Source organism: Zootermopsis nevadensis, unplaced genomic scaffold, assembly GCF_977971745.1.
Source record: "Zootermopsis nevadensis isolate Lab colony 2312 unplaced genomic scaffold, Znev_1.0 Znev_ptg000046l, whole genome shotgun sequence".
NCBI classification, from domain to species: domain Eukaryota; kingdom Metazoa; phylum Arthropoda; class Insecta; order Blattodea; family Termopsidae; genus Zootermopsis; species Zootermopsis nevadensis.
The window spans coordinates 457601-485222 of record NW_028259178.1 but is presented as its reverse complement, the minus strand read 5'-3'; the positions used below and the strand labels follow the sequence as shown (position 1 = coordinate 485222).

The 27622-nt window shown below is 37.1% G+C and overlaps 1 protein-coding gene and 2 long non-coding RNA genes across 10 annotated transcripts in view; 1 reads left to right on the top strand and 2 right to left on the bottom strand.

The window, feature by feature from the left end:
* The window catches only part of Use1 (Vesicle transport protein Use1), a 216326-nt gene that overhangs the window by 177397 nt on the left and 11307 nt on the right, over positions 1-27622 (top strand). The window contains exons 1-3 of one of the 8 annotated variants that reach the window (XM_087360792.1): positions 26312-26378; positions 26478-26549; positions 27237-27422. In XM_087360792.1, the coding sequence (XP_087216918.1) occupies positions 27321-27422 (102 nt within the window). In that variant the 5' untranslated portion in view covers positions 26312-26378; positions 26478-26549; positions 27237-27320. Of the gene's footprint in view, positions 1-26279; positions 26550-26897; positions 26917-27236; positions 27423-27622 lie in introns of those variants that run through there. The other 7 variants (XM_087360798.1, XM_087360793.1, XM_087360795.1 and 4 more) reach the window with 7 other exon arrangements.
* LOC147871568 (uncharacterized) lies at positions 5470-8906 on the bottom strand. Its single transcript, XR_015538683.1, has 2 exons — positions 8463-8906; positions 5470-6922 (listed from the first exon to the last, which is right to left on the bottom strand). It is a non-coding gene; the product is annotated as an uncharacterized LOC147871568 (long non-coding RNA).
* LOC147871567 (uncharacterized) lies at positions 11875-14971 on the bottom strand. Its single transcript, XR_015538684.1, has 2 exons — positions 14754-14971; positions 11875-13326 (listed from the first exon to the last, which is right to left on the bottom strand). It is a non-coding gene; the product is annotated as an uncharacterized LOC147871567 (long non-coding RNA).

The following is a 27622-nucleotide window of genomic DNA, read 5'->3' as shown; positions in this document are numbered from 1 at the left end:
AAATATTTCAGACATAAAGAATATTATGCAAAGCCAGATAATTTTAACCCCAAAGTTTTTCAAAGAAATGACGCCTACACCAGATTCTTTACCGGCGGAGACGCCATGTTCCTCCATCAGATGGCTCTTCATCATAGCAAGAGGACGATTCCAAGTGCATCCTGTTATGGGGCACTTGTATTTCCGCTGTGAGCATACTTTTTCATGGGTAATCGTATCTTCTTTTGGGAATGTCGCATTGCAGCCGAAAGTGAGGTATTTGCATGTACCTTTCAATTTGATGATCGCGTTCTCCAGAACACGAATTCTGACCTTCAGAAATTTACCTCTGCAGACCGGACAATTGTTCACTTGTGATCTGCAATTGTCGCAGGTGCAGTGGCCATTGGCACAAATTATTATGGGCGGCCGAAGATATTCCATGCATACAGGACATTTAAGTTCCGACAGGACCTCTTGTATTATGGTCGCCATAATTTTATTGGCTCGCGTTTGAAAACGTTGACACTCCGCCAACTGGGAATTCTCTTGCAGAAAAGATGATTCACAGAAGAACTCTCTGAAAATAAGAAACAGAAATGTATGGCCAAAAATAATTAATTTAAATTATTCAAACGTTTAATGTCCTCTGTAGAAATCATGTAAGCTGATAACGAAAAAGAATAATAATACGAATTCTGTAAAATAGCTCCAGCCAGCCTCACTTCATTGTACCTGCACCTTGTGGTGGTGGTGGGGCCGAGTACCCCAGTGACCTCGAGAGCTACTGGTAGGGCCTCCTTCGCCTGATTGGTCGAGGGGCAGAGGTCAGACTAAGACAAGTTCCCTGGTCCTCCAGGTTGGGATTTGGTTGCAAGGCTACCAACCTTGCACCGTAAAAAAGAAGACGTTTCGAAACCTCAATAAATCGGAATGTTAAGGATATTGAGAATGGCACGTGGAATGTTGGAACCCTTCTTAAGCAGGAGCATTAACTAAATAAACTGGAGCAGATAATAGACAGCAGACCATCTAATGATGCCAAAATGATGGAGGGCGACCTAAACAAAGTCTACACGACACATCCAATGACATTGGCCAAAGGCTCGTTGATTTAGCCACTAGAAAAAACATGATAATCAGTTCTATTTTCTTCGCTAGGAGGCAAATAGAGAAATACACGTGGAGATCACCAAATGGAATAACCAACAACCAAATCGATCGTGTGTTAATAGACAAGAGAAGAGTGGAATAAATGTCCGAACATGCAGAGGAGAAATTTGTGGGACTGACCACTGTTTAGTTAAAACAGTCTTCAGGGAAGGATAATTTAGCGCGTGTTTAGACCGGAAGTGGACGTCCGCTTCTAAGCGGTGGAGGTAAGTTCGGAGGTCACTACATCGAAGCGAACCAAACCAGCGAAAATACTTCCCGATTTATTTTCGGAAAAGTTTCGCAACAGAAAACTCAGTTCACACCTGCGAGGTTTTGTTGGATACCCAACCTCGATCACATGCTCCCAAATTAAAAACATTCTCCATTTTACAAACACCACCCCCGGACGTCTGCTGCTTTGGGGTGTTAAGGAGTGGACGCTTACAGAATGGAGAGCATTTCGGTTAATTCAGACAATTATTAATAAAATTAAAACGAATTCCTTGCATCTCGCTCAAAAGCTCTAACAAAGCTCATGGATCAAGGAATCTAAAGTGATTCAATTATTTTTCGTAACAGAGGCCCCATTTATTAAAAATTTGAAGCCGAAGCTCGTCCAGTCCGTACCGCACAGAGAACACTACACTTCGCCATTACAAAGATCAACCGGTTGATGTATTTAAAGGATTGCCACCAGGCTTTCAAGGGATTAAACAGCTTCATCGAGAATTTCGGCTACTGACATGTCTTGCGGCTTTAGCAAATCGAATCCCACACTATTAATGGAATTTCTTTTATTATAAATAATGCCGTAAACAAACAGAAGCCAGTGGAATAATTAATTGAATTTATGTTAGAAAGAAGACACGTCTAATTCTCTTCCAAAGTTCACAGAAGTAAATGCTATTAGCAATAATAATAATAATAATAATAAATAGGTTGCCTTTACCTCACTCTTTCTTCGGGAGGGGGAATCCTCGATGTCCACCGACGAAATGAAATGGAGAGAGTGAAGGAGTTTCTTAGGAATTCACGGAATATAAGGAAGTGCCTTGGTTATTGTGGAAGACTTTTAAAAGCAGAAAAGTATCTCCTCTACGACGCACTTCTCCTACAAGCGACTCACAACTCAGCTTTTTGCACAATGACGAAAGCGGATTGTTGACTAATGCGACAATGCCGAATGAATCGATGACGTAACAGTTAGTAAAGGAATGGAGTGCGATACGGTTCATTCAGTCTATTATAATGCATGCACAAGAAATGAGAAATGAGCCTTAAGGCATGCTCAGTCAATATTGTTGGGGGTGTTTTTTAGAAATTCCAATACTTCTGTTTACATTGTTGTACGCGCAGGTGTTCATATAAAAGCTGACCATTGTCGACCTATATTTACACTTTCTTTAATAAAAAGAGAATTACCCAAAGATAAAGTTTGGTTAATTTCCATAAATTAATATAAAATATTTTCTCTGTAAGAAGGAAATACATTTAAAAGTTTTGAAAAGAGGAATGAAGAGAATTTTAAAATTTCATTTGCCCTTGTTTAAGAATAACGCCCGGGTTTAGTAATCTTGCCCGGGCGCTGTTGAGTCCATCCCTGGGGGAGAGAAAATGTTTCCTGAGTTCGATTCCCGGCAAGGGCGGTTCCTTTAACTCCGAATCTAAGCGAGAGAGGACAATGGAGCCAGGATCAGAGTTTTTTATTTGGAAGAGGCGATTACAGGAACAGGGACCTCGACACTGACAAACTGTCCTGGGTTCGAGTCCTGACAAGGATGGTCTCTCTTGATAGGAGCGTAACCCCGATAAAGGTACGAATCCAAGGCAAAATACGTTCGTTTCGGAGAAGAAATTACAGAACCTGAGGTTAGAGGCCCGACAACTGTCCTTGGTTCGAGGCTTATGGGTGCAGATTTTACTGGCATGTTAAAGAATACAGATTTTAAGCTTTACTGAAATTAACATTGATAAGGAATGTAAGCAGTTGTCTGATGTTCCTGTGGTACACTCCAGACACTCTTTGAGTAATAAATAGCCCAAGCATTTTCATCACTCACTCGTTGTTACGGAGGTCCGTTTGATTCCCGGTCGTAGGTCAGAAACAAATGACATTCAGTTCCCCGCATTTGTTGACGACCTGGTGATTGGTTAAGCATCACGGATGACTGTACATTCCCCCTAAAATGTCAAAAGAACGAGGCCCTTATCTTCGTGTTTTTGTTAAAATGAATCATCGAGCAGAAATTTATACGCAATCTGGAATGTCTTATTCATGATTTTCTAAAAAGCTGGTCGTTGTAAAAGAAATTGTTTTGTAACTAAAATTGTCTCTTGGCATATTTTAATTAGAACACAACATTTGAACATGTTGGACAAAGATCAGTAGCTTTAAAAGAAGTTACAGAGTGGCGGGGATGGAGGAAAAGGGGCGACACATCACACTTTGTGAGGTCTCCTTTCTCTTTGTGAGTCATTTTGCAAAATCACCAAGCCATTCCTTTGCATGCTTAAATCTTTTTTGTGAAATTTTAGTTAATGTAAGCGACTTTCGTCAGAACTGATTTATAATATGTATTTGCAATTTATTAGATTGAACGTCAACGAGTGGAAAATTATTTTTGACATTTTACGTCATAGTCGGAGATGGCGAGGAAAATTGTGACGAACAGATTTTCGTGGACCAATTTCTTACTTTGACGTTACTGCAACTCACTCTTTCCTTTTCGATCTTTTATCAAAAATTTTATATTTTACGCTTGTCCGTAGGAAGATGGCTGTCTTCTGGCTTTTTACGCCGTGTAGTTCGGTAGAATTCCTTCAACGTTTAACATGTCCATGCTGCCTCCATCATCAGGACTGAGAGCTCAGAAAATTCGAAAAACTTCTACCACACTACACAGTGCAACAACCCAGATGACAACCATCTTAGAATTTATGCTATTTCATTGCAATATTAATGCCAATCCAAAGTTTGGTATTATTAATGTTTCTGCATGGGATGTATTTGGGGAGTCTTAATTTAGTAATTTTTATGTAAAATTTAAATTGTGTGTGCGCGTATGCATGTACGTGCGAACGAACTTTCACTTACAACTTAAGAGCTGATTTATCGATTTTTGCCAAACTTGGCACACTCATTTTTTGGTAACAGGAAGAGAATATAGAAAGACCAAAACTTTGAAAAAGTGTCCTGAGTTTGTGTCCCGGTGAGGGTAGATCCTGCAGTCAGGGAACTGGGCCGAGACGAAATTTGTTTCCAAGAGAACATTCCAGAAAAGGAGGCCAAACCCCAAAATATCTGTCCTTGGTTTGAGTCCTTGTAAAGATTCTTTTTTTAGGGATAATTTTTTTCTGTGACATTCATCGATACATATCGAAATAGGGCAAGTATTTTTGCAGAAAATGTAAGAAGTTGTAAAATTTCCATACACAAACACTGAAGGCACTGTCCTAATATTAAACAAATGCACTAAAAGATACGCTGCGGTTGTGGTATTAAGCTTGGAACTCTCGTACATACATGAACACGTTTTTTGCAGTCATTATTTGCACTTTATTAAATAATATATTGTTTAATTAATCAATGATAGATTATGGTTTTAATTTTAAATACTAATTTGTCAGTCTTTTAAATAAAATCATTTAGTATTACTTTAGATACCCCTATATTTCGTGATAGGTAATTTTCTAGTAGTCCGTAACAGAAAAGAATTTATAGGCGACTTTGCACAAATCCTACTTGTGTTTATTCTGCAATAAATTGCCATGCTTTCGTGAAGGTCTTTAGAAATTATTTTACATAAAGTGCAATTTGATAATAGACGACTCAGTTAGTTGGATTTCTTTGCTTTTATTAGCTGCATATTAAACTCTTATAAAAGTTTCAACTCAAAGACAACAACACATTCCAGAAATTGAAAACTTATCTTTTAAGAGACACCAAGTACAAACTACGTATTGTGAATCGAACGCAAATCGTACAATAGGATTTTATATTAATAAAGTGCACTCTATTTTAAAACCACTGTGAAATATCCTAATGTAAAATATTTTAGTGCATAAACAAAACACAAATTAAGATTATTATAATTAAACTATAATCCAGCAATGTTATTCCAACAAATAATGTGACAAATGTTATTATTCGTACATGGACATCATAACAATATCATGTCATTAATACAGTCTCAGTATCACAGAAGCTAAAACTTGAATCAGGCAACAACGAATGGAAATGACAGAGAACATTTTAACAAGAGTCTCAGTTTGTTACTAACTATTTACTTTTACACATTAACATACATAAATTCGGCACAAATAAAATAAAATAAGAAAACGTTACAACTGGAGTCTTTATATTACGAATGAAACTTCTTTACAAGGGAAAATACGTGTTCTAAGTTTAGCGGAATAAAATAATCTTCAGGTTTAAAGTCAGCTTTGCTTTTAAGCTGTATTTTCTATAAGTTTCTTCAAATTCTTTCCTTAAAATAAGAAATAAATCTTAAGAACAAGACACAAAATATAATGCACGTTGTGTTTAAAATAATTACGACACTGTCAAGATAGTTTAATTGTATATTAAATTACAAATTAGGGTATAACTGAAATATTAATTTGTTCAAATTTATTTTCGAGTGAATCTACTTCAGTTACGACACAAAGCGAATATTTTCCTTTCTTTTAGAACGTTCAAGTACATGTTTAGAAAAGAGAAACGAAAATGAATATAGTAAGTAATTGTAATAATGTATCTTACGCTTGAAATTAAATACGTTTACAATTTCACATTTCGGATCGTGCTTTATTGTCCGAGGATAATGGACTCACTCCATAGGAGGGTCCACTCTTTATAAATAAGACAAAGCTTCTGGTTTGGCCAACTAAACTTGTGTCGCTGAAGTTCTCTGAATATATTTTTGTAGTTTATGATGTGAGACTGTCTTTCTTTTCCAAAGAAAGGATTTGAACTTTCATTTCGAGTCTGTCGTCATGTAAGGCACATTTCTTGGCAAAATTGTAATTGAAACTGGCGCAGTTGCCAGACTTGATAGTGTCATCAAATCCATTCTCGTAGTTCCGAACTGTGTGCTTGGCTGATGCCTGTTCCATACCCGCTGCTCGGCTGATTTCCACACGATATCCAAACTCCTTAGATTTGTTCTCAGGTCCAACGTGAAACGCGCAGGTATAAAGCGTATCGCCTCTGACTTCAGACACGTGGACAAATATTTCAGACCTAAAGAATATTATGCAAAGCCAGATAATTTTAACCCCAAAGTTTTTCAAAGAAATGACGCCTACACCAGATTCTTTACCGGCGGAGACGCCATGTTTCTCCATTAGATGGCTCTTCATCATAGCAAGAGGACGATTCCAAGTGCATCCTGTTATGGGACACTTGTATTTCCGCTGTGGGCAGACTTTTTCATGGGTAATCGTGTCATGTTTTAGGAATGTCGCATTGCAGCCGAAAGTGTAGTTTTTGCATCGGACGATCAATTTCCTTGTCACACTTTCCAGAACACGAATTCTGACCTTCAGAAATTTACCTCTGCAGACCGGACAATCTTTCACTTGTGATCTGCAAGTGTCGCAGGTGCAGTGGCCATTGGCACAAATTATTATGGGCGGCTCAAGATATTCCATGCATACAGGACATTTAAGTTCCGACAGGACCTCTTGTATTATGGTCGCCATAATTTTATTGTCTCGCGTTTGAAAACGTTGACACTCCGCCAACTGGGAATTCTCTTGCAGAAAAAATGATTCACAGAAGAAATCTCTGAAAATGAGAAACAGAAATGTATGGACAAAAATAATTAATTTAAATCATTCAAACGTTTAATGACCTCTGTAGAAATCATGTAAGCTGATAACGAAGAATAATAATTCAAGAATTAGTTACGAATTCTGTAAAATAGCTTCCGCCAGCCTCACTTCATGGTACCTGCACCTTGTGGTGGTGGTGGGGCCGAGTACCCCAGTGACCTCAAGAGCTACTGGTAGGGCCTCCTTAGCCTGATTGGTCGAGGGGCAGAGGTCAGACTAAGACAGGTGCCCTGGTCCTCCAGGTTGGGATTTGGTTGCAAGGCTACCAACCTTGCACCGTAAAAAGGAAGACGTTTCGAAACCTCAATAAATCGGAAAGTTAAGGATATTGAGAATGGCACGTGGAATTTTGGAACCCTTCTTAAGCAGGAGCATTAAGAGATCAATTAACTAAATAAACTGGAGCAGATAATAGACAGCAGATCATCTAATGATGCCAAAATGATGGTGGGCGACCTAAACAAAGTCTACACGACACATCCAATGACATTGGCCAAAGGCTCGTTGATTTAGCCACTAGAAAAAACATGATAATCAGTTCTATTTTCTTCGCTAGGAGGCAAATAGAGAAATACACGTGGAGATCACCAGATGGAATAACCAACAACCAAATCGATCGTGTGTTAATAGACAAGAGAAGAGTGGAAAAATGTCCGAACATGCAGAGGAGGAATTTGTGGGACTGACCACTGTTTAGTTAAAACAGTCTTCAGGGAAGGATAATTTAGCGCGTGTTTAGACCGGAAGAGGACGTCCCCTTCTAAGAGGTGGAGGTAAGGCCGGAGGTCACTACATCGAAGCTAACCGAACCAGCGAAAATATTTCTCGATCTTTTTTTTCTGAAAAGTTTCGCAACGGAAAACTCAGTTCACACCTGCGAGGTTTTGTTGGATACCCAACCTCGATCACATGCTCCCAAATTAAAAACATTCTCCATTTTACAAACACCACCCCCGGACGTCTCCTGCTTTGGGGTGTTAAGGAGTGGACGCTTACAGAATGGAGAGCATTTCGGTTTATTCAGACAATTATTAATAAAATTAAAACGAATTCCTTGCAGCTCGCTCAAAAGCTCTAACAAAGTTCATGGATCAAGGAATCTAAAGTGAAAGAATTATTTTTCGTAACAGAGGCCCAATTTATTAACCATTTGAAGCCGAAGCTCGTCCAGTCCGTACCGCACAGAGAACACTACACTTCGCCATTACAAAGAACAACCGGTTAATGTATTTAAAGGATTGCCCCCAGGCTTTCAAGGGATTAAACAGCTTCATCGAGAATTTCGGCTACTGACATGTCTTGCGGCTTTAGGAAATCGAATCCCACACTATTAATGGAATTCTTTTATTATAAATAATGCCGTAAACAAACAGAAGTCAGTGGAATAATTAATTGAATTTATGTTAGAAAGAAGACACGTCTAATTCTCTTCCAAACTTCACAGATGTAAATGCTATTAGCAATAATAATAATAATAAATAGGTTGCCTTTACCTGACTCTTTCTTCGGGAGGGAGAATCCTCGATGTCCACCGACGAAATAAAATGGAGAGAGTGAAGGAGTTTCTTAGGAATTCACGGAATATAAGGAAGTGCCTTGGTTATTGTGGAATACTTTTAAAAGCACAAAAGTATCTACTCTACGACGCACTTCTCCTACAAGCGACTCACAACTCACCTTTTTGCACAATGACGAAAGCGGATTGTTGACTAATGCGACAATGCCGAATGAATCGATGGCGTAACAGTTAGTAAAGGAATGGAGTGCGATACGGTTCATTCAGTCTATTATAATGCATGCACAAGAAATGAGAAATGAGCCTTAAGGCATGCTCAGTCAATATTGTTGGGGGTGTGCTTTAGAAATTCCAATACTTCTGTTTACATTGTTGTACACGCAGTTGTTCATATAAAAGCTGACCATTGTCGACCTATATTTACACATTCTTTAATAAAAAGAGAATTACTCAAAGATAAAATTTGGTTGCATTCCATAAATTAATATAAAATATTTTCTCTGTAAGAAGGAAATACATTTAAAAGTTTTGAAAAGAGGAATGAACAGAATTTTACAATTTCATTTGCCCTTGTTTAAGATTAACGCCCGGTTTTAGTAATCTTGCCCGGGAGCTGTTGAGTTCATCGCTGGGGGAGAGAAAATGTTTCCTGAGTTCGATTCCCGTCAAGGGCGGTTCCTTTAACTCCGAAACTAAGCGAGAGAGAACAATGGCGCCAGGATCAGAGTTTTTTATTTGGAAGAGGCGATTACAGGAACAGAGAACTCGACACTGGCAAACTGTCCTGGGTTCGAGTCCTGACAAGGATGGTATCTCTTGATAGGAGCGTAACCCCGATAAAGGAACGAATCTAGGGCAAAATACGTTCGTTTCGGAGAAGAAATTACAGGACCTGAGGTTAGAGACCCGACAACTGTCCTTGGTTCGAGGCTTATGGGGGCAGATTTTACTGCCATGTTAAAGAATACAGATTTTAAGCTTTACTGAAATTAACATTGATAAGGAATGTAAGCAGTTGTCTGATGTTCCTGCGGTACACTCCAGGCACTCTTCGAGTAATAAATAGCCCAAGCATTTTCATCACTCACTCGTTGATTACGGCGGTCCGTTTGATTCCCGATCGTAGGTCAGAAACAAATGACATTCAGTTCCCCGCATTTGTTGAGGACCTGGTGATTGGTTAAGCATCACGGATGACTGTACATTCCCCCTAAAATGTCAAAAGAACGGGGCCCTTATCTTCGTATTTTTGTTAAAATGAATCATCGAGCAGAAATTTCTACACAATCTGGAATGTCTTATTCATGATTTTCTAAAAACCTTTTCGTTGTAAAAGTAATTGTTTTCTAACTTAAAATTGTCTCTTGGCATATTTTAATTAGAACACAACATTTGAACATGTTGGACAAAGATCAGTAGCATTAAAAGAAGTTACAGAGTGGCGGGGATGGAGGAAAATGGGCGACACTCTCAGTTTGTGAGGTCTCCTTTCTCTTTATGTGTCATTTTGCAAAAACACCAAGCCATTCCTTTGCATGCTTAAATCTTTTGTGAAATTTCAGTTAATGTAAGCGACTGTCGTCACAACTGATTTATAATATTTATTTGCAATTAATTAGATGGAACTTCAACGAGTGGAAAATTAATTTTGACTTTTTACGTCATAGTGGGAGATGGCGAAGAAAATTGTGACGAACAGATTTTCGTGGACCAATTTCTTACTTTGACGTCACTGCAACTCACTCTTTCCTTTTCGATTTTTTATCTAAAATTTTATATTTTACGCTTGTCCGTAGGAAGATGGCTGTCTTCTGGCTTTTTACGCCGTGTAGTTCGGTAGAATTCCTTCAACGTTTAACATGTCCATGCTGCCTCCATCATCAGGGCTGAGAGCTCTGAAACGTCGAAAAACGTCTACCACACTACACGGTGCAACAACCCAGAAGACAACCATCTTAGAATTTATGCTATTTCATTGCAATATTAATGCCAATCCAAAGTTTGGTGTTATTAATGTTTCTGCATTAGCTTAAGAAATATTTCAAATTTTATGGGCTGTATTTGGGGAGTCTTAATTTAGTAATTTTTATGTAAAATTTAAATTGTGTGCTCGCGTATGCATGTACGTGCGAACGAACTTTCACTTACAACTTGAGAGCTGATTTATCGATTTTTGCCAAACTTGGCACACTCATTTTTTGGTAACAGGAAGAGAATATAGAAAGACCAAAACTTTGGAAAACTGTCCTGAGTTAGTATCCCGGTGAGGGTAGATTCTGCAGTCAGGGAACTGGGCCGAGACGAAATTTGTTTCCAAGAGAACATTCCAGAAATTTAGGCCAAACCCCAAAATATCTGTCCTTGGTTTGAGCCCTTGTAAAGATTCTTTTTTTAGGGATAATTTTTTTCTGTGACATTCATCGATACATATCGAAATAGGGCAAGTGTTTTTGCAGAAAATTTAAGAAGTTGTAAAATTTTCATACACAAACACTGAAGGCACTGTTCTAATATTAAACAAATGCACTAAAAAAATACGCTACGGTTGTGGTATTAAGCTTGGAACTCTCATAAATACATGAACACGTTTCATGTAGTCATTATTTGCACTTTATTAAATAATATATTGTTTAATTATTCAATGATAGATTATGGTTTTAATTTTAAATACTAATTTGTGAGACCTTTAAATAAAATCATTTAGTATTACTTTAGATACCCCTATATTTCGTGAAAGGTAATTTTCTAGTAGTCTGCATCAGAAAAGAATTTATAGGCGACTTTGCACGAATCCTACGTGCGTTTATTCTGCAATAAATTACCATGCTTTCGTGAAGGTCTGTAGAAATTATTTTTCTTAAATTGAAATTTGATAATAGACGACTCAGTTAGATGGATTTCTTTGCTTTTATTAGCTTCATATTAAACTCTTATAAAAGTTTCAACCCAAAGACAGGAGCACATTCCAGAAATTGAAAACTATCTTTTAAGAGACACCAAGTACAAACTACGTATTGTGAATCGAACGCAAATCGTACAATAGGATTTTATATTAATAAAGTGCACTCTTTTTTAAATCAACTGTGAAATATCCTAATGTAAATTATTTTAGTGCATAAACAAGACACAAAGTAAGATTATTATAAGTAAACTATAATCCAGCAATGTTATTCCAACAAATAATGTGACAAATTTTATTATTTTTACATGGACATTATAACAATATCATGTCATTAATACAGTCTCATTATCACAGAAGCTAAAATTTGAATCAGGCAACAACGAATGGAAATTACTGAGAACATTTTAACAAGAGTCTCAGTTTGTCACTAACTATTTACTTTTACACATTAACATACATAAATTCGGCACAAATAAAATAAAATAAGAAAACGTTACAACTGGAGTCTTTATATTACGAATGAAACTTCTTTACAAGGGAAAATACGTGTTCTAAGTTTAGCGGAATAAAATAATCTTCAGGTTTAAAGTCAGCTTTGCTTTTAAGCTGTATTTTCTATAAGTTTCTTCAAATTCTTTCCTTAAAATAAGAAATAAATCTTAAGAACAAGACACAAAATATAATGCACGCTGTGTTTAAAATAATTACGACACTGTCAAGATAGTTTAATTGTATATTAAATTACAAATTACGGTATAACTGAAATATTAATTTGTTCAAATTTTTTTCGAGTGAATTTAATTCAGTTACGACACAAAGGGAATATTTTCCTTTCTTTTAGAACGTTCAAGTACATGTTTAGAAAAGAGAAACGAAAACGAATATAGTAAGTAATTGTAATTATGTATCTTACGCTTAAAATTAAATTCATTTACAGTTTAACATTTCGTATCGTACTTTATTGTCCGAGGATAATGGACTCACTCCATAGGAGGGTCCACTCTTTAAAAATAAGACAAAGCTTCTGGTTTGGCCAACTAAACTTGTGTCGCTGAAGTTCTCTGAATATATTTTTGTAGTTTATGATGTGAGACTGTCTTTCTTTTCCAAAGAAAGGATTTGAACTTTCATGTCAAGTCTCTTGCCACGTAAGGCACACTTCTTGGCAAAATTGTAATTGAAACTGGCGCAGTTGCCAGACTTGATAGTGTCATCAAATCCATTCTCGTAGTTCCGAACTGTGTGCTTGGCTGATTCCTGTTCCTTCCCCGCTGCTCGGCTGATTTCCACACGATATCCAAACTCCTTAGATTTGTTCTCAGGTCCAACGTGAAACGCGCAGGTATAAAGCGTATCGCCTCTGACTTGAGACACGTGGACAAATATTTCAGACCTAAAGAATATTATGCAAAGCCAGATAATTTTAACCCCAAAGTTTTTCAAGGAAATGACGCCTACACCAGATTCTTTACCGGCGGAGACGCCATGTTTCTCCATCAGATGGCTCTTCATCATAGCAAGAGGACGATTCCAAGTGCATCCTGTTATGGGACACTTGTATTTCCTCTGTGGGCAGACTTTTTCATGGGTAATCGTATCTTCTTTTGGGAATCTCGCATTGCAGCCGAAAGTGTAGTTTTTGCATCGGACGATCAATTTCCTTGTCACACTTTCCAGAACACGAATTCTGACCTTCAGAAATTTACCTCTGCAGACCGGACAATTTTTCACTTGTGATCTGCAAGTGTCGCAGGTGCAGTGGCCATTGGCACAAATTATTATTGGCGGCTGAAGATATTCCATGCATACAGGACATTTGAGTTCCGACAGGACCTCTTGTATTATGGTCGCCATAATTTTATTGTCTCGCGTTTGAAAACGTTGACACTCCGCCAACTGGGAATTCTCTTGCAGAAAAGATGATTCACAGAAGAACTCTCTAAAAATAAGAAACAGAAATGTATGGACAAAAATAATTAATTTAAATTTTACACACGTTTAATGACCTCTGTAGAAATCATGTAAGCTGATAACGAAAAAGAATAATTCAAGAATTAATTACGAATTCTGTAAAATAGCTCCAGCCAGCCTCACTTCATGGTACCTGCACCTTGTGGTGGTGGTGGGGCCGAGTACCCCAGTGACCTCAAGAGCTACTGGTAGGGCCTCCTTAGCCTGATTGGTCGAGGGGCAGAGGTCACACTAAGACAGGTGCCCTGGTCCTCCAGGTTGGGATTTGGTTGCAAGGCTACCAACCTTGCACCGTAAAAAGGAAGACGTTTCGAAACCTCAATAAATCGGAAAGTTAAGGATATTGAGAATGGCACGTGGAATGTTGGAACCCTTCTTAAGCAGGAGCATTAAGAGATCAATTAACTAAATAAACTGGAGCAGATAATAGACAGCAGATCATCTAATGATGCCAAAATGATAGTGGGCGACCTAAACAAAGTCTACACGACACATCCAATGACATTGGCCAAAGGCTCGTTTATTTAGCCACTAGAAAAAACATGATAATCAGTTCTACTTTCTTCCCTAGGAGACAAATATATAAATACTAGAGCAGAGCGCTCCTTTCGGAGCTCCTCGGGGGTTTGGTCAAGTTTTTAAAACGCAACCTAGGGGATTGGTCAAGTGTTCAAAAAGCAACCAACCTTCCCCCCCCCCCCTTCGGGGGGTTGGTTGGTTGCGTTTTAAATTCTTACGTTACAAACTAAACTATCCCCCCGAATTGAGGGTTAAAACACTTGACCGACCCCACCCCTTCGGGTTGTTGGTTGTGTTTTAAAATCTTAAGTAACACACTAAACTAACCCCGCTGTATCTAATCTGATGTCATAGTTCTTTACGTCGCTGTTCAGAGGCCAACTGTTCTTGGTCAATCAACTTTCTATGTCCAACCCCACCCTTGCAAATCTTCGTCTGCTTTATTTCTCTTCTGTTTTTGTGAATACGTTTTTCTACTTTTATCACTGTAAGTCTTACTTCGCTTTCCTTCATTTGTTAAATAGTTCTGATGTTTTAGTTCTTTACCTCGCTGTTCAGAGGCCAACTGTTCTTGGTCAATCAACTTTCTATGTCCAACCCCACCCCTGCAAATCTTCGTCTGCTTTCTTCCCCTTCTCTTCTTGTTGAATACGTTTTTCTACGTCTATCAATGTAAGTCTTTTTTCGCTTTTCTTTATTTCTTAAATGTCTGATGTTGTAGTTCTTTGCGTCGCTGTTCAGAGGTCAACAGTTCTTGTTCAGTGAACTTTTTACGTCCAACCCAACCCTTGCAAATCTTCGTCTTAAAATCAATCATAAAGTCAGTTTTTATAATAGTTTTCGTAATCATAATATATCGAATGAGTATCACTTTACCTTGTTGGAGTTGGTACTTCAAATACTTGATAACGTCTTCTTTCACTTTCGTGATGTTTTTGACAACTGTTAGTCAATTCTTAAGAATGCGACGTGCTGCTTCTGGAGCAGTGATAATGCGACTGGCTTGATATTTTTTGATTTCCTTGTTGTGAAGCGTTATTTGTTTACACGGCATTGTTGTGTTCCACAACAATGCCGAGTAAACAAATATCTGTTGACATTGTTGATGACGTCATTTTTTGACGACAAATAGGTTGACGACCTTACATTTCCCTATATTTCGTGAAAGGTAATTTTCTAGTAGTCTGTAATAGATCAGATTTTAAATATGGTTTTGACGACTAATACTTACGTTTCTTCTGCAATAAATTGCCATGCTTTCGTGACGATCTGTAGAAATTATTTTTCTTAAATTGAAAACTAACTTTTAAGAGACACCAAGTACAAACTACGTATTGTGAATCGAACGCAAATCGTACAATAGGATTTTATATTAATAAAGTGCACTCTTTTTTAAATCAACTGTGAAATATCCTAATGTAAATTATTTTAGTGCATAAACAAGACACAAAGTAAGATTATTATAAGTAAACTATAATCCAGCAATGTTATTCCAACAAATAATGTGACAAATTTTATTATTTTTTATGGACATTATAACAATATCATGTCATTAATACATTCTCATTATCACAGAATCTAAAACTTGAATCAGGCAACAACGAATGGAAATTACTGAGAACATTTTAACAAGAGTCTCAGTTTGTCACTAACTATTAACTTTTACACATTAACATACATAAATTCGGCACAAATAAAATAAAATAAGAAAACGTTACAACTGGAGTCTTTATATTACGAATGAAACTTCTTTACAAGGGAAAATACGTGTTCTAAGTTTAGCGGAATAAAATAATCTTCAGGTTTAAAGTCAGCTTTGCTTTTAAGCTGTATTTTCTATAAGTTTCTTCAAATTCTTTCCTTAAAATAAGAAATAAATCTTAAGAACAAGACACAAAATATAATGCACGTTGTGTTTAAAATAATTACGACACTGTCAAGATAGTTTAATTGTATATTAAATTACAAATTAGGGTATAACTGAAATATTAATTTGTTCAAATTTTTTTCGAGTGAATTTAATTCAGTTACGACACAAAGGGAATATTTTCCTTTCTTTTAGAACGTTCAAGTACATGTTTAGAAAAGAGAAACGAAAACGAATATAGTAAGTAATTGTAATTATGTATCTTACGCTTAAAATTAAATTCATTTACAGTTTAACATTTCGTATCGTACTTTATTGTCCGAGGATAATGGACTCACTCCATAGGAGGGTCCACTCTTTAAAAATAAGACAAAGCTTCTGGTTTGGCCAACTAAACTTGTGTCGCTGAAGTTCTCTGTATATATTTTTGTAGTTTATGATGTGAGACTGTCTTTCTTTTCCAAAGAAAGGATTTGAACTTTCATGTCAAGTCTGTTGCCACGTAAGGCACACTTCTTGGCAAAATTGTAATTGAAACTGGCGCAGTTGCCAGACTTGATAGTGTCATCAAATCCATTCTCGTAGTTCCGAACTGTGTGCTTGGCTGATGCCTGTTCCTTCCCCGCTGCTCGGCTGATTTCCACAAAATATCCAAACTCCTTAGATTTGTTCTCAGGTCCAACGTGAAACGCGCAGGTATAAAGCGTATCGCCTCTGACTTGAGACACGTGGACAAATATTTCAGACCTAAAGAATATTATGCAAAGCCAGATAATTTTAACCCCAAAGTTTTTCAAGGAAATGACGCCTACACCAGATTCTTTACCGGCGGAGACGCCATGTTTCTCCATCAGATGGCTCTTCATCATAGCAAGAGGACGATTCCAAGTGCATCCTGTTATGGGACACTTGTATTTCCGCTGTGGGCAGACTTCTTCATGGGTAATCGTATCTTCTTTTGGGAATCTCGCATTGCAGCCGAAAGTGTAGTTTTTGCATCGGACGATCAATTTCCTTGTCACACTTTCCAGAACACGAATTCTGACCTTCAGAAATTTACCTCTGCAGACCGGACAATTTTTCACTTGTGATCTGCAAGTGTCGCAGGTGCAGTGGCCATTGGCACAAATTATTATGGGCGGCCGAAGATATTCCATGCATACAGGACATTTAAGTTCCGACAGGACCTCTTGTATTATGGTCGCCATAATTTTATTGTCTCGCGTTTGAAAACGTTGACACTCCGCCAACTGGGAATTCTCTTGCAGAAAAGATGATTCACAGAAGAACTCTCTAAAAATAAGAAACAGAAATGTATGGACAAAAATAATTAATTTAAATTTTACACATGTTTAATGACCTCTGTAGAAATCATGTAAGCTGATAACGAAGAATAATAATTCAAGAATTAGTTACGAATTCTGTAAAATAGCTCCAGCCAGCCTCACTTCATGGTACCTGCACCTTGTGGTGGTGGTGGGGCCGAGTACCCCAGTGACCTCAAGAGCTACTGGTAGGGCCTCCTTAGCCTGATTGGTCGAGGGGCAGAGGTCAGACTAAGACAGGTGCCCTGGTCCTCCAGGTTGGGATTTGGTTGCAAGGCTACCAACCTTGCACCGTAAAAAGGAAGACGTTTCGAAACCTCAATAAATCGGAAAGTTAAGGATATTGAGAATGGCACGTGGAATGTTGGAACCCTTCTTAAGCAGGAGCATTAAGAGATCAATTAACTAAATAAACTGGAGCAGATAATAGACAGCAGATCATCTAATGATGCCAAAATGATGGTGGGCGACCTAAACAAAGTCTACACGACACATCCAATGACATTGGCCAGAGGCTCGTTGATTTAGCCACTAGAAAAAACATGATAATCAGTTCTACTTTCTTCCCTAGGAGACAAATAGAGAAATACTAGAGCAGAGCGCTTCTTTCGGAGCTCCTCGGGGGTTTGGTCAAGTTTTTAAAACGCAACCAACCCCCCATTTGGTTGGTTGCGTTTTAAATTCTTACGTTACAAACTGAACTATCCCCCCGAATTGAGGGTTAAAACACTTGACCGACCCCACCCCTTCGGGTTGTTGGTTGTGTTTTAAAATCTTAAGTAACACACTAAACTAACCCCGCTGTCTCTAATCTGATGTTTCAGTTCCTTAAGTCGCTGTTAAGAGGCCAAATGTTTTTGTTCAGTCAACTTTTTACGTCCAGCCCCACCCTTGCAAATCTTCGTCTTAAAATCGATCATAAAGTCAGTTTTCATAATACTTTCGTAAGCGTATTATATCGAATGAGTATCACTTTACCTTGTTGGAGTTGGTACTTCAAATACTTGATAACGTCTTCTTTCACTTTCCTGATGTTTTAGGCCAACTGTCAGTCAATATTCAAGAATGCGATGTGCTGCTTCTGGAGCAGAGATAATGCGACTGGCTTGAGAGTTTTTGATTTCCTTGTTGTGAAGCGTTATTTGTTTACACGGCATTGTTGTGTTCCACAACAATGCCGAGTAAACAAATATCTGTTGACATTGTTGATGACGTCATTTTTTGACGACAAATTGGTTGACGACCTTACATTTCCCTATATTTCGTGAAAGGTAATTTTCTAGTAGTCTGTAATAGATCAGATTTTAAATATGGTTTTGACGAATAATACTTACGTTTCTTCTGCAATAAATTGCCATGCTTTCGTGACGATCTGTAGAAATTATTTCTCTTACATTGAAATTTGATAATAAACGACTCAGTTATTTGGATTTCTTTGCTTTTATTAGCTGCATATTAAACTCTTATAAAAGTTTCAACTCAAAGACAGGAGCACATTCCAGAAATTGAAAACTAACTTTTAAGAGACACCAAGTACAAACTACGTATTGTGAATCGAACGCAAATCGTACAATAGGATTTTATATTAATAAAGTGCACTCTATTTTAAAACCACTGTGAAATATCCTAATGTAAAATATTTTAGTGCATACACAAAACACAAAGTAAGATTATTATAATTAACTAAAATCCAGCAATGTTATTCTAACAAATAATGTGACAAATGTTATTATTCGTACATGGACATTATAACAATATCATGTCATTAATACATTCTCATTATCACAGAATCTAAAACTTGAATCAGGCAACAACGAATGGAAATTACTGAGAACATTTTAACAAGAGTCTCAGTTTGTCACTAACTATTTACTTTTACACATTAACATACATAAATTCGGCACAAATAAAATAAAATAAGACAACGTTACAACTGGAGTCTTTATATTACGAATGAAACTTCTTTACAAGGGAAAATACGTGTTCTAATTTTAGCGGAATAAAATAATCTTAAAGTTTAAAGTCATCTTTGCTTTTAAGCTGTATTTTTCATAAGTTTCTTCAAATTCTTTCCTTAAAATAAGAAATAAATCTTAAGAACAAGATACAAAATATAATGCACGCTGTGTTTAAAATAATTACGACACTGTCAAGATAGTTTAATTGTATATTAAATTACAAATTAGGGTATAACTGAAATATTAATTTGTTCAAATTTTTTTTCGAGTGAATTTAATTCAGTTACGACACAAAGCGAATATTTTCCTTTCTTTTGGAACGTTCAAGTACATGTTTAGAAAAGGGAAACGAAAATGAATATAGCAAGTAATTGTAATAATGTATCTTACGCTTTTAATTAAATTCATTTACAATTTAACATTTCGGATCGTGCTTTATTGTCCGAGGATAATGGACTCACTCCATAGGAGGGTCCACTCTTTATAAATAAGACAAAGCTTCTGGTTTGGCCAACTAAACTTGTGTCGCTGAAGTTCTCTGAATATATTTTTGTATTTCATGATGTGAGACTGTCCTTTGTGTCCAAAGAACGGATTTGAACTTTCATTTCGAGTCTGTTGCCGTGTAAGGCACACTTCTTGGCAAAATTGTAATTGAAACTAGCGCAGTTGTCAGAGATGACAATCTCATCAAAATCATTCTCGTAGTTCCGAACTGTGTGCTTGGCTGATGCCTGTTCCTTCCCCGCTGCTCGGCTGATTTCCACAAAATATCCAAACTCTTCAGATTCGTTCTCGTGTCCAACGTGAAACACGCAGGTATAAAGCGTATCGCCTCTGACTTCAGACACGTGGACAAATATTTCAGACTTAAATAATTTTACGAAACGCCAGGTAGAATTATCCCCAAAGTTTTTCAAAGAACTGACGCCTCCACCACATTCTTTACCGGCGGAGGCGCCATGTTTCTCCTTCAGGTGGCTCTTCATCGTAGCAAGGGGACGATTCCAAGTGCATCCTTCCATGGGGCACTCGTAAGGCTGCTGTGGGCAGACTTTTTCATGGGTAATCGTCTCATCATATTTTGGGAATGTCGCATTGCAGCCGAAAGTGTGGTTTTTGCATCGGCCGATCAATTTTGTGATCACTTTCTCCAGAACAGTGTTTCTGACATTCAGAAATGTACCTCTGCAGACCGGACAATTTTTCACTTGTAATCTGCAATTGTTGCAGGAGCAGTGGCCATTAGCACAAATTAATATGGGCGGCTGAAAATATTCCATGCATACACGACATTTGAGTTCCGACAGGACCTCTTGTATTATGGTCGCCATAATTTTATTGTCTCGCGTTTGAAAACGTTGGCACTGAGCCAACTGGAAAATCTCTTGCAGAAAAGATGATTCACAGAAGAAATCTCTAAAAATAAGAAACAGAAATTTATTGACAAAAATAATTAATAAGATAGTGTAATTGCGTCATATTGTGAATATTATAACAATTATTTATTTTAATCCGTCTGATCACAATATTTTAAAATTTCTTATAATTAAGATAATAAAATATTTATGTTCCATATCGATTGATCGATTTACATTTCGGACCATTTACACAAGATGTTTCGGTTTTTATAAAACCATCATCAGGTGTAAAGTATATCTAAGAACTTAAAACTCAATTATGATTTCTGTAGTATTTTGGTGATGTTTCATTACGTTTGTTTTTCAATTCTTGGGCGAAGGTGTTGTTTTTCTTAAATTTTATTAGATGTACATATCGGTCTGTAAGTAAAAGATTGAAAGAAACATTAAAGAATTTGAAAGAATTTATAAAAGAATTTAGAGAATAAAATGCAAAATATATAAATTATAGTTAGAAATTATCAGTAAAATCAAAATAAAAATCAAAATAAAACAAAACATACCAAAGATGTAGGAGTGATTGTTCCGATATGTCCAGAAGTACGACTGTCTTCGAATAGGTGTGGGTCAATACTGACTGTGGTTGCTTGTGGAAGGAGTAAGTGAAAGGTGGCTGTCGGGGTTGGGGTTAATGGTCTGTAGCGCATTGAAGATGGGGTTATTAAGGAATATGTTATTGTCATTTAGACAAATGTTTTGTTTATATGTTTGTTGTATGTAATATTTTTCTATTGTATTCCTATGGTTTTTTTTTTACTATTTTTAATATGTCCATTGTTTCGTTTATTGTATTATATGCATGTCCTGTATTTAGAATATGTTTTGCGTATGCAGAACTATCTTTATTGTGTCTTATGGCTGCAATGTGTTCTTTGTATCTATGTGTGAAAGTGCGGCCAGTCTGACCTATATAAGTTAATGGACAGTCTTTATATTTTAATTTGTATATACCCGGTAAGTTATATTGATTGTTTATGTTCATTGGTGGTTTTTGTTTAAGGAGGTTTTTTATTGTGTTTTTTGTTTTGAAAGCAATTTTTATTTTGTTTTCTTTAAATAGTTTAGTTATGAATTTGGTTTCTTTACCTATGTATGTAAAAGTGGCCCATTTTTCTTGTATGTTTTCATTTTGTAAAGATTGTCCATTAGCAATAATAATAATAATAATAATAATAATAATAAATAGGTTGCCTGTACCTCACTCTTTCTTCGGGAGGGAGAATCCTCGATGTCCACCGACGAAATAAAATGGAGAGAGTGAAGGAGTTTCTTAGGAATTCACGGAATATAAGGAAGTGCCTTGGTTATTGTGGAAGACTTTTAAAAGCACAAAAGTATCTACTCCACGACGCACTTCTCCTACAAGCGACTCACAACTCAGCTTTTTGCACAATGACGAAAGCGGATTGTTGACTAATGCGACAATGCCGAATGAATCGATGACGTAACAGTTAGTAAAGGAATGGAGTGCGATACGGTTCATTCAGTCTATTATAATGCATGCATAAGAAATGAGAAATGAGCCTTAAGGCATGCTCAGTCAATATTGTTGGGGGTGTGTTTTAGAAATTCCAATACTTCTGTTTACATTGTTGTACGCGCAGTTGTTCTTATAAAAGCTGACCATTGTCGACCTATATTTACACATTCTTTAATAAAAAGAGAATTACTCAAAGATAAAATTTGGTTGCATTCCATAAATTAATATAAAATATTTTCTCTGTAAGAAGGAAAGAAATTTAAAAGTATTGAAAAGAGGAATGAAGGGAATTTTAAAATTTCATTTGCCCTTGTTTAAGATTAACGCCCGGTTTTAGTAATCTTGCCCGGGCGCTCTTGAGTCCATCCCTGGGGGAGAGAAAATGTTTCCTGAGTTCGATTCCCGGCAAGGGCGGTTCCTTTAACTCGGAAACTAAGCGAGAGAGAACAATGGCGCCAGGATCAGAGATTTTATTTGGAAGAGGCGATTACAGGAACAGAGAACTCGACACTGGCAAACTGTCCTGGGTTCGAGTCCTGACAAGGATGGTCTCTCTTGATAGGAGCGTAACCCCGATAAAGGAACGAATCTAGGGCAAAATACGTTCGTTTCGGAGAAGAAATTACAGGACCTGAGGTTAGAGACCCGACAACTGTCCTTGGTTCGAGGCTTATGGGGGCAGATTTTACTCGCATGTTAAAGAATACAGATTTTAAGCTTTACTGAAATTAACATTGATAAGGAATGCAATCAGTTGTCTGATGTTCCTGCGGTACACTCCAGGTACTCTTTGGCTGAATCCCGTCTAAATAATATTATTTAAGAATTGAGCCCCTACCGCAAAGAAAACACTACACTTCACCATTACAATGATGAACCGGTGAACCCATTTTAAGGATATAATCGAAACACATAAATATAAAAAGGCATATTCGTCGATTTTTAAAGCATTTGGTACTTACGTACTTACCACCCGACTTTAAAGGGTTAAGGAAATCAGCTGGAAGTTTAATAATAACTTTCCCGTCGTCTTGTCGCGATCTGATAATTAGCCCGCGGCTCTTCGGGAGAGCAGATCTGTCAGCTCGTAACTCAAGCGAGGAATGCGAGACACGCGTCTGTATCCTTGGGCACTACACGGCACGCGGGCCTCATAATGAGACACAGGTGGCGACAGGGACTGGGATTCGTCTACCAGATGTCTCACCTGTGCGTAGTGTTTAATTGCAGTCTGGTGCACCCGATGGAATCCCAATTACACAGTAAACAAAATATCTTTTGTTTAACCCGCAATAAGTTTCTACTCTGATGATGAAGTAATCCGAATTTTGAACCGATAATGAGATAGTGCGCCGTTGAATATAATTCTTAGCCACTTTCATCCTGTTCCTTACATTTTACAGGGGTTTGCAAATGAGAATGAGCTACAAGGTTCCGGACTGAAATATTTCATGAATTCAAAGTCTCCTTCCTTTTAACTACGCGTAGATAATTATAATTAATTTTTACAGATATTTTTCATGTTTTAATTTTTATATTTTCAATTTAACGATATGTAAGGAAATGAAATAGTTGATATTTCGTAGCGTTGAAATGAGGACTTCCTAGGAATTTCGACTGTAGGTGACTGTGGGTCATAAGTTTAAACCTGAATTCAAAAGGGGGAGTATTATTGGGTAAAGATCACATCAGTTTAGAAGGAATTTAATGACTAAATATAGGTGTTTTGTTGTTTTTAAAGTAAATCGACTACTGTCCGTTTACTTTTGGATTATTTACGTTAAAATAAACTACACGCGTAACTGTGAGTGTATTCCTGAGTTGCAGCATTTGTCGATAGAGCGTAACAAAATAGAAATTAATCAAATATTAATAAATCTTCAACGGTTCAGATGCTAAAAATGATTATCTTTTCCTGATTTCATTAAAAAGTTTAATTTAGACTTACGTTTATTTAAAGAAAAACGACTGTGAACAGTCTCATTCTTACATTTTTATATTTATCAATAAATCATAGTTACGTCATCAAAATGTCTTATTTTCGTGTTGAATTTTGAGTATAAACTAATACAAAAAATAGGTATTTACCGTTTCATATATAAAGAAAAATGCATGGGTACTTAAGAACAACCGCCACGGTGGTCTAGCGGTTAGAACGCTGGCCTTGTAATCCTGGGGTCTCGGGTTCGATTGCCGGCGGTGCCCGAATTTATAACTTGTGTTGGGCAAGGCCGTGGTCTAGGCAACACGGAGTTTTCCTCCGGGGGCTTCCCCGGTTTCTCCGTGGCATCCCATTCACACACAGAAGAAGGCAATGGCAAACCACTTCTGGATCATCTGCCAAGAACGTATATGAACAGGTCCCAGTCCGAGAAAAGGATGGAAGGATCCTGTTCATATGGACCTGTCGTCAGACAGAACACTAAATAAAAAATAAAATAACGAAAGATGCGAAGCTTAAACACGTAAATATCTATTTTGCTGCGTTGAGCAGAAATGCACGTACAGATTAGGCCATGGACGAGTGAACAGTCTTTTGTTCCAGTGCTCTGTTCGCGCCGAGTATCGTGTAAGATTAAAATTAAGTTATTTTTTTTAAGAAAATTAATATCGGTACTTACTTATCTTTGCATAATTAAAGATGTATCTCATTTAATATAGTGCGATCTTACGATATTATTCTGAGGCCATAACAACTGGCCTATGTTGTGTATATATACATGTACGGGATCGTAAATATTATCCCACAAGACTCAAAACGTCTCAACGCCAGCTAATCACCAACCAATCAAGCTGCTTACATTTGTTATATATGTATGGATTATTCTGGACGTAGTACGTTGTGTAAAGTGTGTTTCGAAGTCTCGACGTTTCGGGTGGCTATTTTTTCTTGTAATTTAATTTTAATTTTTATATTTGATATTACTGGAACCGCTCTTAAACGATCCCATTAGCCGTTGAATGCAAGGCCGGTACGCTGACAAGTGTACCGCTTAGGTAGCCTAGCACCACATAAGCTATTCACTGTAAGACGCTGTTGAACACGTGGCCAGTAGAACCTTGCAACATTCGGTTACGCGGATAACATACGAGGGACTTCGCGTGGTAGAAGATTGAAAGTATGTTTATGATTGCCGAATGAGACATTTCAAGTCTTAGTAGGATTTGAGGTTCCCCGGGCGGTGAATCCGAGTTGTAGCGCCGCGGTAGAAGTGTATCGATGTTTCGGAGGTTCTTTCTGCCTCCATCATCAGGGCAGTAAGTCTTATATAATTTTACGAGGAATGGCAGATGCCACGGTAGGTTCACACCCCGAGCACAATCGATAGACCATTCTTGTGTGAGATACGTAATATGAGCGCTTAACGTGGAAGTCTCATCCGTCTGTCCGCATTTAAATAAAAAAATTGCAATTTGAAACCTGCATCAAAACTTGTCAAAAGTATTTTAATTTTTGATCCAGTGAGAACCGTTTTTTTCCCCGTTAAGATCGAATCGAATTGTATCGATTATGTCGAACGGGGCGCCACAGATTTTTATAGGCGTAATTAAAATCCACGCTCCTAATTTTCCTTTAAGTTCGATAGTATCGAAAACGAATTAAGTGTGAACGATTGTATCGAAATGAACGCATTGCTCCGGGATTCGTGTCGTCTGTCCGTTGTCCATTATGAAGTTAATCAAACTGATGGAACATAATTCTTAGTGAGAAACTTGCAGTCACTCAGCTGGTAAAGAAATCCACCGTCTTATACATCTCCCGACATGTTCTTCAGAAACTTTACTTCTGTTAATATCGATCTATCTTCTGCAGTAAATTTACGCCCAGATTTTTTAATCATTGATTCCTTTACAAACAAATATAACCTATGCATTACTCGTGAGTGTTGTGAAGTGTTTTGTGTCGAGTAATATTTCAGATAGCGTAATGCACGTACGTCACTACTACTACTATGGCGTAACAGCCCAAAATCGAGCCCTAGCCTCCTCACGTACGTCACTACAAGCATCAAAATAAATTACATGTCATTAAAACCAAGTATAAATTTTTAGGGAAAATATTTGTTTAAGAGGGATATTTCTTTTTGTAAAATCCGCGTTCATTATACAATATTGGTCACGATATTGTTCGGGAACAGATAGGAGCATTTAGAATGCCAAGAGGCAAAGACGCACTTATAAACTGTGTTCACCGATCCGGATTATACGTTTATAATCTAATTTTATTTGAACACATTAAATATAATTCAGATTTTTGAACATTATTGTTAATATTTGGTGTACTTTTGCTGTAATGGTCCCGAGATTTGAAAATGTACAAAGTTGGCGACCCTTACTATGAACAGAAAGTAATTTCGCCAAATTTTACCTCCACTGAACTTGAAATTTCTTTTTCACCACGTATAATGTTTTTGTGTTTATTGTATACAACCTAACCAATGTTTAAATAGTATGTACAATCTTTTGCTCTTGTACAAATATTATAACACATTTGGTTAGAACCCGTTATCATTTAGCAGCAGTGTGTGAGCTGTTTGTTATTTTGTAGGAGTACGTGTGAAATGTAGATCCACAACACAATATTCACTGTGGGCTGAGCTGCAGATGTTAAGGGTCAGCTGTGAGTTTCGTAGGAAATGAAAAAGTTTTGTATTTTCTTATATATGCTGTTCAGTAATTTTATCTGCATTCCAATTAACAGCCACATAACCTACGTCAATGTAACATGACCGATATCAGTTTTAATTTGGATTCACACAGGTGACTTCTATACCTTACGTCACTGCTTTGGTATTTCTAACGAAACTTAATAATTGTACCATCAGAATGAACCGACTAAAACTTCTTGCCGAAATTTTTGCACGGAACAGCTTATTAGATAATTAATTTCAGTTAATTCTATGCCCATATATTCATGTTTACAAATGGCTTGACAGTACCAACATTGCAGGAGGTTAAAATCAGTTGTGAGAATCCATATCAAAGAGGTATATAATTTTCAACCGACCTTCCTTCTGCCTGCACTTACATCCAGTTCTGATATTTAAGTATTCCTTCTAGATCAAACTTTATGTTCTCACATTGACAAACATGAAGGTTTCTGTGTCCTGGGATGTAGCACAATGTAGTCTAGTAGACTCTGACTCCATTAGGCAGTAAGCTCCTATTAATCTCAGTCATTATCTACCAGACTACATGGTGTTAAGTCCCAGAAGACAAGTCATGTTCAAGTGTTTTTTAATATAAATGTGCGTGGAAGAAACTAAGTTGTAATAAGTTTGTAATTTAAGTTTTATGGTGCTTACAGATTCTATTGCTTCATAGTGTGATAATATTTTTGACTGCATATGAACAGGCTTTGTGTAGAAAAGTGTTCACAAGTGTTACACACATGATGGGAATGTCAAAATTGGAAGTCAACCTCAGGCGATTGCTGTCTCAGTGTGAAAATATGGCTAAAGAAGACCCCCAGAAAGATTGGAGATTAGACAAGGTACAGCGTTTTGTATACATACATACATACATCTTTATTACATTCCATGGATCCATAAGTTAGTCAGATGACATGAAGTAGAGATAAGTTACAAATAAATCCACCCATTATATACAATAGATAAATTACAACTTACTTGTAAACATTAGAAATTCATCGAAAGAGTAAAAGGAGTGTGTAATTAAGTATCTTTTCAATGC